Raw genomic sequence first — 10,848 nt, 5'->3', positions numbered from 1 at the left:
GGGCCTGAGTTCGATCCCAGCGGAAGCTGGTTTCAGGCAGCCTGCTCGGATTGACTCAGCCTTCCATCCTCCCGAGGTCGGTAAAATGAGTACCAGTAGCTGGGGGAAAGGTAATAACGGCCAGGGAAGGCAACAGCAAACCACCCCGCTATAAGGCCTGCCAAGAAAACGTCAGCGAAAGCTGGTGTCCCTCCAAGAGTCAGTAATGACTCAGTGCTTGCACAAGAGGTTCCTTTCCCTTCCTCCTTTGAGCACTCCATTACTTCCTGGTCTTCTTAGGGTGACCCTATAAAAAGGACAGGATTCCTGTATCTTTAACAGTGAAAACTGCAGGAGCCCTGCCCTCTTTTGTCATCCCGGTATAGCTCCTGCAGCTTGACCTGTTGTGACAAAGAGGGAATGTCACCAGGTGCTGCCTGCATACAAATGACCCCTGCTGAAATTCCATTTTTTTCTACAACAGTTAAAGACACAGGAGCCCAGTCCTCCTTTTCATAGGGTCACCCTACATTACATGGCTGGTACATTTTGTTCAGCATAGTGCTTCACAAGTTGTGCCAGCTAGTTGCTTTCAATGGTGCAATCCTCCTATGCCTGTTTAGACAGGGGGCGGGGGGGGAATCCCTACAACGTTCAGCATTTCCCAGCCGAAATGTAGACACCTGTCAGATCTCATTTGGGAATGAATTCCAGAGAGCAAGTACTGCAACACTTGATGCTCTGTTACAAATAATCCTGAGGTGAACCTCAAAACAAATGCAGCACCATCAGAAGTCCTCCTTCTGAGGAAAGCAAACATTATTATTATTATTATTTATTTATATAGCACCATCAAACACATAAGAGGTGACAGAATCCCAGTGTAACCTAGACCCTAGCTGTTTAGGACTTCATATGTTAATAATAACCCTATGACCCTATAAAAAGGAGGATAGGGCTCCTGTATCTTTGTATAGAAAAGGGAATTTCAGCAGGTGTTGTTTGTATGCATGCAGCACCTGGTGAAATTCCCCCTTCATCACAATAGTTAAAGCTGCAGGAGGTATACTGGCGTGACCAGATACAAAAGAGGGCAGGGCTCCTGCAGCTTTAACTGTTGTGATGAAGAGGTGATCTCCCCAGGTGCTGCATATGCATACAACTGACACCTGCTGAAATTCCCTTTTCTATGCAACTGTGAATGATACAGGAGCCCTGTCCTCCTTTCCATAGGGTCACCCTAAGCACCCTCCTCCCTGCCCGACTCGTGGCCAATTGCGCACTTTCTCATGCAAAGCCTTTCAAAAGGTGAAGTCCTGCCACATTGCTAAGAATGCAGTACTATTTCTCCCTGGAGACCAGGCAGCTATGTGTGAGTGTGTGTGTTAGGGTGACCATATGAAAAGGAGGACAGGGCTCCTGTATCTTTAACAGTTGCATAGAAAAGGGAATTTCAGCAGGTGCCATTTGTATGCATGTCGCACCTGGTGAAATTTCCTCTTCATCACAACAGTGAAAGCTGCAGGAGCTATACTGCAGCTACACTGTGACCAGATTTAAAAGAGGACAGGGCACCTGCAGCTTTAACTGTTGTGATGAAGAGGAAATTTCACCAAAATGGCATCTGCTGAAACTGCCTTTTCAATACAACTGTTAAAGATACAGGAGCCCTGTCCTCCTTTTCATATGGTCACCCTAGTGTGTGTGAGAGTGGTCAGCGACAAAGATACAATGTTTTCTGTCTTCAAACCCACCACAACCTCCCGCTCTGTCTGTTACTTTTCTCTTTTGAAGATCTTGCAGACACAGGCTCCCCTCATATGTTCTTGACAAAAAAACACATCTGACATGGATTACACAATACATTTTACTAAAAGGTTATTTGGGTCATAGAGGAGACAGGCAAGCATTTCATTTGGGTGAGTGGGGGAAATAAAGCACCTACATGGCCATGCACAGTAACACACGGTACTTAGCTACGGATAACGTGTGGGTAATGGTCCCAGATGAAGTCCGCTATAGCTGCTCGTATCGCACGCGTTTCACGACGCAATGCTGCTTCTGAGCACGGACTCAGCGGGGGTGGGGCAGGCTGCGGCCTCTGGGGGTCGATGGGGACGGCGTCGTTCTCAGCCTCCGGCCCAGGAAGGTCAGGGTTCTCTTCCAAGATCACGTCCCCCCTCGATTCGCAGATGTTGTGAAGGATGCAGCACACGATGATAACATCTGGCACAAGGTCTTCCTCGACATCCAGAACCGTGTAAAGGGAGCACCACCGTGACTTCAGTCGCCCAAACGCTCTCTCCACCGGGAGTCTGGCCCTGTTGTGGTAGTAGTTGAAGTTTTTTTCTTTGGGCGTTCGCGGAACGCGGTACGGTGCCATGAGCCAAGGTCGAAGCGAAAGAGCTGGGTCGCCCAGGATGAGAGGGGACACTGGGACTCCGTTAACTGTTTCGGGAGGGGCAGTGAAGAACGTGCCTGTGGCCAGCTTATCTGCCACCGGTGAATTCCAAAACATAGCCGCGTCAGGAGTTTTTCCAGAAATGCAAGCGTACACATCCATGAACCTGCCATTTGCATCTACCACTGCCTGCAAACCCATGCTGTAGAAGCACTTCCGGTTGTAGTACTCTGGTCCCCTCCCCTCCGGTGCAAGGATTCTTACATACGATGAGTCGAGGGCACCCCCTACGTGAGGGAATCCAAGCTCACAGAAGCCTTGGATGTTGTTTTTCTCATCACCCACCTTGATGACATCAGCTAGATACAGTTTGTTCAGGGCTCGCACCGTTTCTCTGAAGATTTCACAGGCTGTCGATTTCCCGACGCCGAAGGTGGTACTGAGCGGAAGGTAGCCCAAGTTGAACGCCAATTTGTACAGCGTCAGCGCTAGCCTCTTTTTGACCGGGACAGCCCGGCGCATGACCGTATTTTGCTTCTGGATGATCGGGCTAATTTCGTCAGCGATGGTGTCAAACGTCTTCCGTGACATCCGGAAACTCCCGCGGAAACGCGCGTCGTCCCAATCGTCTAGCTCGATCATGGAGGCCCACACGGCTTCGGTGCGGGGCAGCGACCAGCGGCGCGTCAGGCACAGGTCCGTGTTGAGGTGCTCGGCCATCACAATGGCCGCAACAGCCTCTCGGGCCTGCTTGACCGCGGCGGATATTCTCCGGCGCATCCGCGTCAGGCTCCGCATGTGGTCCCGGAGCCGGTCTCTTTCTAAGCGCACCACCGCCTCCTCCGCCGCTCCAACTGTTTTGAGGTGTTGCTCCAAGGCTTCGACGGCTGCCGTACGGCACCTCAAACGCCCCTGGAACAGCTCCTCCGCAGAGTCGCGATACTCGATGATGCACTGTAGGCTCGTGCACATGGCCGCCACAACGGCAGCATGGTCAGCCATACTTGCTTCTCAGACAGCTTTGGGTGGAGGTGGAGCAAACGGACACCAGCTGTGGGTGGGGGGAGGTGTGGAGGAACAGGGAGAGGAGGGAAGGGTGCTAAAGAACTGGACAGCAGATACGTTTCCTCTGCCTACTTGGCCCCTCTGACCTCCCTGGCATTAACAGCCATAAAGGGATAGTTACCGTTGATCTATCCCATTTCACCCCATGGCTTCCCAAGACTACTGCTGTTTCACTGGAGCTGTGAAATTAGGGCGGCTCTCAATTCTCCCTCGTGCCGACGCTTTCACGTCTGCGCTGACGGGGCCTGAATACTGTGCCCTCTAGTCAAAGCAGTCTACATGCCACAGCAGGGAAATCTCGGTGCATCCCATGGGCTCGATGTTTTCATATAGGTATCTGTAAAGCAGTCTATCGCGACTCTTGAAGAGTCATACTGAGGGGGATGGATGACAAGGAGTGGGGGGTGGGGAAAGGCAGGGGGACAAAAGAAGCACAGTTATTTCTACACTAGCAGCATGATTTATATAACCACCCACCACTGCTACCATGCCTGATTTAACACCTAGAGACCCACCTCTCCACCCCATATGTTGGACTCTTCTATAGAGGGGGGCAATTTGTTGAACTCGCTAACCCCATGGCTCTTCTAGCCCCTGTGGAAGTGAACATATGACTGATCTTCTCTCAGAGTGTCCTGCACTCTGGGAGGATCGAGAAGAGATCCTGGCCCTCCTCTGTGTGACAACCTTTTAAGTATTTGAAGAGTGCTATCATGTCTCCCCTCAATCTTCTCTTCTCCAGGCTAAACATGCCCAGTTCTTTCAGTCTCTCCTCATAGGGCTTTGTTTCCCGACCCCTGATCGTCCTGGTTGCCCTCCTCTGAACACGCTCCAGCTTGTCTGCGTCCTTCTTGAAGTGTGGAGCCCAGAACTGGGCACAATACTCAAGATGAGGCCTAACCAGGGCCGAATAGAGGGGAACCAGTACCTCGCGCGATTTGGAAGCTGTATTTCTATTAATGCAGCCCAAAATAGCATTTGCTTTTTTTGCAGCCACATCACACTGTTGGCTCATATTCAGCTTGTGATCACCAACTTCTTTCATTCCTGTTCCTGCACTCCAGCGCTGCTACTTAACAGTAAGTCGGAGGATGGGGAAAAGACAGCAGTACAAAGGGAAGGAAGGACAGACATTGTAGAATCATAGAATAGCAGAGTTGGAAGGGGCCTACAAGGCCATGGAGTCCAACCCCCTGCTCAATGCAGGAATCCACCGTAAAGCATCCCTGACAGATGGTTGTCCAGCTGCCTCTTGAAGGCCTCTAGTGTGGGAGAGCCCACAACCTCCCTAGGTCACTGGTTCCACCGTCGCACTGCTCTAACAGTCAGGAAGTTTTTCCTGATGTCCAGCTGGAAAATTGTGCTGAGAAGCATCAGTTTGGATGGGGAAAGGAAGGGGGGGGGTCTTCTGCCATTCGAAAGTGGGCCTGCTGGACATTTTGGCCTGCTTATTAGCCCACTGTAACATCCTGGCTGCACAGGAGGTACATTCTCAACTGTGGTTTTGGCTGGACACATTCTGGTATCGCCATAGGCTCTGGGAAGCGCACACTCAGAACCACAGGCTGAAGCAGCACATGATGTGCCTGTGGGTCACAGGGTTGTAGGACCCCCAAGCATGTTGTTGAAATTCAACCCAAGCAAGAAGAGGCAAAAGTTGCTGAGTGGGGCCATACAAATAAGAAGCTAAGAGCCTGGGACCTGCTGTCCTGGAACAGCTTTTTGGAAAGGCTGCTGCTAACACATGCAGGACATTGGCCTGCCTTTCCATCACGGCAGTACGTCCTGCTGCGGCCCTCTCAAATGTCCAACCTGAGGCATCCATGCTTCCAGACAGAGCAGTAGCTACCACCAACGCTCCAGAAACACATTTGCTCTGGGACACGTGGTCCACAGAGACAGGAGACGTCCATTCACTCTCTATTCTCCCAAGCGTCTAGTTCCAGGAAAAGTTTGTGTGTGCATCCCCAGATGGTTCTGTGGCATGAACCAAGTCTCTCCCAAGTTACATACTGTCAGTTTTCTGTTTTGCCTCCAATGTGCTGCTCTCTGTGCATTAGTCAGTGGCACATATCCTTCTGCACCCTCCCTCCTGTGCTTCGGTGACATCTCATGGAGCAGTTCTCCACTCGTAGCAGCTGTTGCTTGTCAGCTCTTCAACAGGTTCCCCTCCACATTCAGCCTATTTCTGCTCTCCTGCCCCAGGGGGAAAATTGGTAAATGGGGATCACTCTCTTCAGCAAACAGACCAACCAAGTCCTGTTCCAGCAGTGGTGTTTCACCACCCACACACTTCAGCTAATGCTGATTGAACTGTACTTCCCAGTACAAGCCCTCCTCAAGTGCAAGGGAGTCTGTATGGCCAATACAGCACTTTCCAGTACAAGCCTCCCTCGAGTGGAAGGGAGTCCGTATGGCCAACAGAGCACATCACAACCTCCTTGAGATCCGCTACTGTGTAATGTGAGAGTTCCTCTTCCTGGGAGAGTTGCCAGGCTGGAACCCTTGGGAGAACAACAGGTTCTGGTAAGGCGGACCTGCAAAGCTCCATAGCAGCATTCCCAGGGAAGTCAATCTTGGACAGCATTGTCCTTAGCAAGAAGTTCCACACCACTTCCTGAATGGCATGACCCACATTCTGCTTCAAGGACCAGGAGCTCAACTTACTCCTCCAGTACAAGCAATCCAACTGGGTTTCAATCGGTGCAGAAAAACCCAGCCGCCACTAGTCGTAGGGCATCACCCTTCCAGGCATTCCAAAGACAGTGCCATCATGCCGCTCTTCCAAGGGTACTGGCATGGCAACTTTCCCAGGAAGAGGAGCAGCAGCTCTTGTGCCACAAGACACAAGATGCACTCTGTCACCCGTACCACTTCCCCTCCACCCAAAGAAGGGCTTGTGCTGAAAAGTACAATTCTACCAAAGTTGGCTGAAACAGGGAGGGGTGTTGAAACATCACCTCTGGAGCAGGACTTGGCTGGTCTGTTTCTTGAACAAAGTGATGGCGTGTTTATCAGTTTTCCACCGATGGCAGGAGAGCAGGAATTGGCTGAATATGCAGGGAAATGTGTTAATGTGTGAACTGCCCCAACACAAGTCACAATAAAACCACCCCTGCTATGCGTTGTTTTCTTGTGTGAACCCAGCATGGTGGTTTAAGTGAGAACCCATGACCAAGTTCACATGATTACAGCAACTTAAACAAGCCATGATGCCTTGTTTAAGCTACGGCACAATTGTTGTGTCATCTGAATCTGGGTGGCATGGCTTGTGGGGAGGGTTAAGCAACTCTCAAATAACCCATTGTTCAGCCCTACAACAAGCCACACCTCCTAAATTAGGATGCCATTAAAAGCTGTGCCCATACAGTCATTATTTAAATCACACCCAGCACACTTTGCAGCTTAAATAAGCCACTGTGATGATACTGCAAACTGGCCCCTTGGCTTGTTGTTGGGTTGTGAACTGTGGGTTGTTTAAACCACGAGCTGTCATTACACGTGAACCCAGAACTGTGGGTTGTTCATGGGCTGTTTCACAGGCTACAGAGGCAATGGGCAAGAAGAGTAAAAAAAAAAAAAACAGTCACAGTGAAGCAAACCCATATGGGATACAGGGAGAGAGTGAATGAAGGGAGAAGGACCTAAGCAACCCAGTAATTGAAAAACAACCACAATTTGCTCGATTGTTTGGCATGGGTTAATTCTAGCTTAGCCAACAACCCATGGGTTAATTAAACCATGGACTTATTACCCCAACCTGGTGCCCTCCAGATATGCTGGCACTGCAACTCCTGAAATTCCAAGGCAGGCTTAAACGATCCTGCAGGACAGCATAGCTGGTTCAAATCCCGAAAAGTGCACCCTTCTAACCCTGTTAGGAGGGTGCACTGCAACATTTTATTGCAGATCCTAATAATAATAATTAATTATGAAGCCAGGTAAAGTCTGTTTTATTTATTGAAAGCTTTGGTGGGTTTTAACCATGGAAAGCCGACAGGTGTGTTTTTCAAAAAAATAAAAAATCAATCATCTTTTGAACAGGTATTGTAATTTCCATCTATGTTGCATTTTGACTTGGTTTAGTTTGACAAACCCTTGAGCTTCAATTTGCTGGAAAGAATGAACCTTTTTTTAAAATAAAAAATAAAGGATCAGGGTAAATTAGTGTTTGGAAGTGTGTGTGTGTGTGTGTGTGTGTGTGTTTTAACCAGAAGAAGGAGTGAAGACGGCAAACTTCTCAGAAGAATAGAGAAAATACAAAATCAGAAAGAAAGGTAAAGGAAATCACAATGGGTCACACAGCTGCTAAAGTGTAAACCCAACTGAACTGAGTGGGGCTTACTTCTGAGTAAGTGATGTTATTTATTATACTTTATCCCACTTTTCTTTCAACAACCTCAAAAGTCCTTTCTCCACACACCCAATTTTCTCCTTGCAACAACCTTGCCAGGTAGGCTAGGCTCAGAGAGAGACACAGGAAGAGAGAAAGAAAGAGAGAGAGAGAGAGAGCACATAGAATCATAGAATAGCAGAGTTGGAAGGGGCCTACAAGGCCATCGAGTCCAACCCCCAGCTCAATGCAGGAATCCACCCTAAAGCATCCCTAACAGATGATTGTCCAGCTGCCTCTTGAATGCCTCTAGTGTGGGAGAGCCTACAACCTCCCTAGGTAACTGATTCCATTGTCGTACTGCTCTAAGTCAGGAAGCTTTTCCTGATGTCCAGCTGGAATCTGGCTTCCTTTAACTTGAGCCCATTATTCTGTGTCCTGCACTCTGGGAGGATCGAGAAGAGATCCTGGCCCTCCTCTGTGTGACAACCTTTTAAGTATTTGAAGAGTGCTCTCATGTCTCCCCTCAATCTTCTCTTCTCCAGGCTAAACATGCCCATGCATGTTTAAACATGCATGCGACTGGCTCAATGTTGCACCTCGAGGAGCTTCATGGAAGTGTTGGGGTATGAGCCTTGCTCTAGTCCAACCCATCTTATCTGGGGAATGATATTAGTATAATCCAGCTCATGTAAAAGGCCCCAGGTAGTGAAACGCTGCTCTAACCACTACTCCACATTGGCTTAGGCTTGTGCTGTAGTTCGCACGTGCTTAGGGTTGCAGCCCTGGGGGGGGGGGGAGCCCTTCGGTGGGGCTCTGCTGTCCACTCATCTCCCCTGCCCCTCCGAAAGCCCCACTCACCAGGAACCCTTCAAGATCTGCTTTACTTAGAAGATCCCTCCGACCCTTTTCCTCTGTTTGGCTGCATCAGAAATCCTCCCTGCATCTCCCCGAGCGCAACTACAACTTCCAAGATGGAGGGAGGGAGGGAGGGAAGGAGAAAGAGGGCGATCTAGTTTTTAAACAAATCGAGGCAGACGGACACACCCACCGACCCCTTTCCTTTCCTTTCCTCCTCCTCCTCCTCGATCTATCTATCGGCTTCTTTGTTTTTCCGCTTACCGCCACGTGATCCAGGAAAAGCCCGAAACTCTCTTGCGATGCAAATCCGCCCAAGCTACGATCTTCGCTCGGCTTCGCTGAGCACATGGATGGAGCCCAGGGTGGATGTGTGCGGCAAGCGATTGTTTCGGGCTGGAAATTGGGAAATTCAGACAAATTCTGCCTACCAAGGCGCAAACCTTTAGGGACCTTTCCCGCGTTTTTTGTTTTTGTTTTAATTGCCCCGATTCCGTGCAGCTTTACTCTGAAATAAGTCCCATGGATTGCAAATGTTTTTTTTAGTCCCCGCCAGATAAATGCATAAAATTTTAGAATTTAGTATTTACTGTTGTTCCCCGCCTCGATCCAAGTGGATCCAATGATGATGATGATAATAAGGTTGCACGGCTGCTATCCGAACCTTACACGCCACTACTTGGAAGTAAGTCTATTGAAGGCTGCAAGGTTTACTTCTGAGTAAAGCAACACAGGATCAGGCTTCAAGTCTGAAGTACACCGTGTATACTATGTTTTAATCAGTATTTTATGTGTTTTGTACTTGCTGCTGTTCCCCGCCTTGATCAAAATGGAGAGGCGGGTAAAAAATAATTGATTATTATTATTATTGCACACGTCCATCCCCATCCTATTTTCTGTTAGTGCAGGAAACTTCTCCAGATAGGGCCCTCCTACATACTGACAGCATATTGTCATCCTTTAGAAAAATTGTGAAGTTTCTATCATCCCTGCACTTATACTGCTGCTTAAAGAGACTTATTTATTTCCCACCTTTTTTCCTCATAGAATGGTAGAGTTGGAAGGGGCCTATAAGGCCATCGAGTCCAACCCCCTGCTCAGTGCAGGAATCCACCCTAAAGCATCCCTGACAGATGGTTGTCCAGCTGCCTCTTGAAGGCCTCTAGTGTGGGAGAGCCCACAACCTCCCTAGGTAACTGGTTCCATTGTTGTACTGCTCTAACAATCAAGAAGTTTTTCCTGATGTCCAGCCGGAATCTGGCTTCCTGTCATTTGAGCCCATTAGTCCGTGTCCTGCACTCTGGGAGGATCGAGAAGAGGAACCCAAGGTAGCATGCATAACCCTGCTCCTCTCCATTTTATCCTCCCAACAACAACTTTGTGAGGTAGGTTGGGCTGAGAGTCTGTGACAAGCCTAAAGTCACCCAGTGAGCTTCCATGGTCGAGCAGGGACTAGAACCCGGATCTCCCGACTCCTAGTCCAACACTCTAGCCACTACACCACACTGGCTCTCAATAATGAACTAGTCAAGTACTTAGAAGGCTTCTCATACATTATTCTATTATAACATCTTCAAAACTCTCCTGGAGTATTGGCCAAAAATGAGGAGTAAAAACAAATCCACCTCAGGTATTATGACTTATACATTTAGTCTAATAGTTGTATGCTGCCAGGACAAAGGCAGAGACATGTTTAGGAACTAATCTTGTATCTACCATCACGAGCAGAAGCCTTAGCTAACCTACCTAAACTACAGAGAATTAAGTCCTGCTGAGGTGCACATTCAAGGAGTTTCTTAGGCCATGCAATAAGTGTAGCTACAAGATCATGCAGCTCTTCGCTCCTCTGATGCCATGTTTCTCGCCTGCCCAAGGGTCTCTACTTCCCTTGCTCGGCTTCGTCCATTTTCCTCTGCTGCCCCTTACACCTGGAACGCTCTTCCAGAACATTGAGATCCACAAGTTCAATCGCAGCTTTTAAAGCTCAGCTAAAAACTTTTCTTTTTCCTAAAGCTTTTAAAACTTGATGTTGTTTGGACTTTACACTGTTAGTTTTACCCTACCCAGTCCCTGTTTACCCTACCCTGTGCCTGTTTACATTCTCTTCCCCTCCTTACTGCTTTACTATGATTTTATTAGATTGTAACCCTATGCGGCAGGGTCTTGCTATTTACTGTTTTACTCTGTACAGCACCATGTACATTGATGGTGC

The 10,848-nt window shown here is 48.7% G+C and overlaps 1 protein-coding gene across 2 annotated transcripts; it reads right to left on the bottom strand.

Moving 5' to 3' along the window:
• Positions 1 to 1,700: 1,700 nt before the first annotated feature.
• LOC134396922 (uncharacterized) lies at positions 1,701 to 8,966 on the bottom strand. Of its 2 annotated transcripts, none has more exons than XM_063123533.1 (2): positions 8,901 to 8,966; positions 1,701 to 3,819 (listed from the first exon to the last, which is right to left on the bottom strand). In XM_063123533.1, the coding sequence occupies exon 2, from the start codon at positions 3,380 to 3,382 to the stop codon at positions 1,952 to 1,954; it is 1,431 nt and encodes a 476-aa protein (XP_062979603.1). In that variant the 5' UTR covers positions 3,383 to 3,819; positions 8,901 to 8,966; the 3' UTR covers positions 1,701 to 1,951. The 2 variants fall into 2 exon arrangements, with proteins under 2 accessions (XP_062979603.1, XP_062979602.1); XM_063123532.1 differs by lacking the exon at positions 8,901 to 8,966 and adding an exon at positions 8,640 to 8,803.
• Positions 8,967 to 10,848: the final 1,882 nt, after the last annotated feature.

This window comes from Elgaria multicarinata, chromosome 3 (genome assembly GCF_023053635.1).
Source record: "Elgaria multicarinata webbii isolate HBS135686 ecotype San Diego chromosome 3, rElgMul1.1.pri, whole genome shotgun sequence".
Lineage (NCBI taxonomy): Eukaryota > Metazoa > Chordata > Lepidosauria > Squamata > Anguidae > Elgaria > Elgaria multicarinata.
This window is presented reverse-complemented; position numbering and strand designations above follow the sequence as displayed.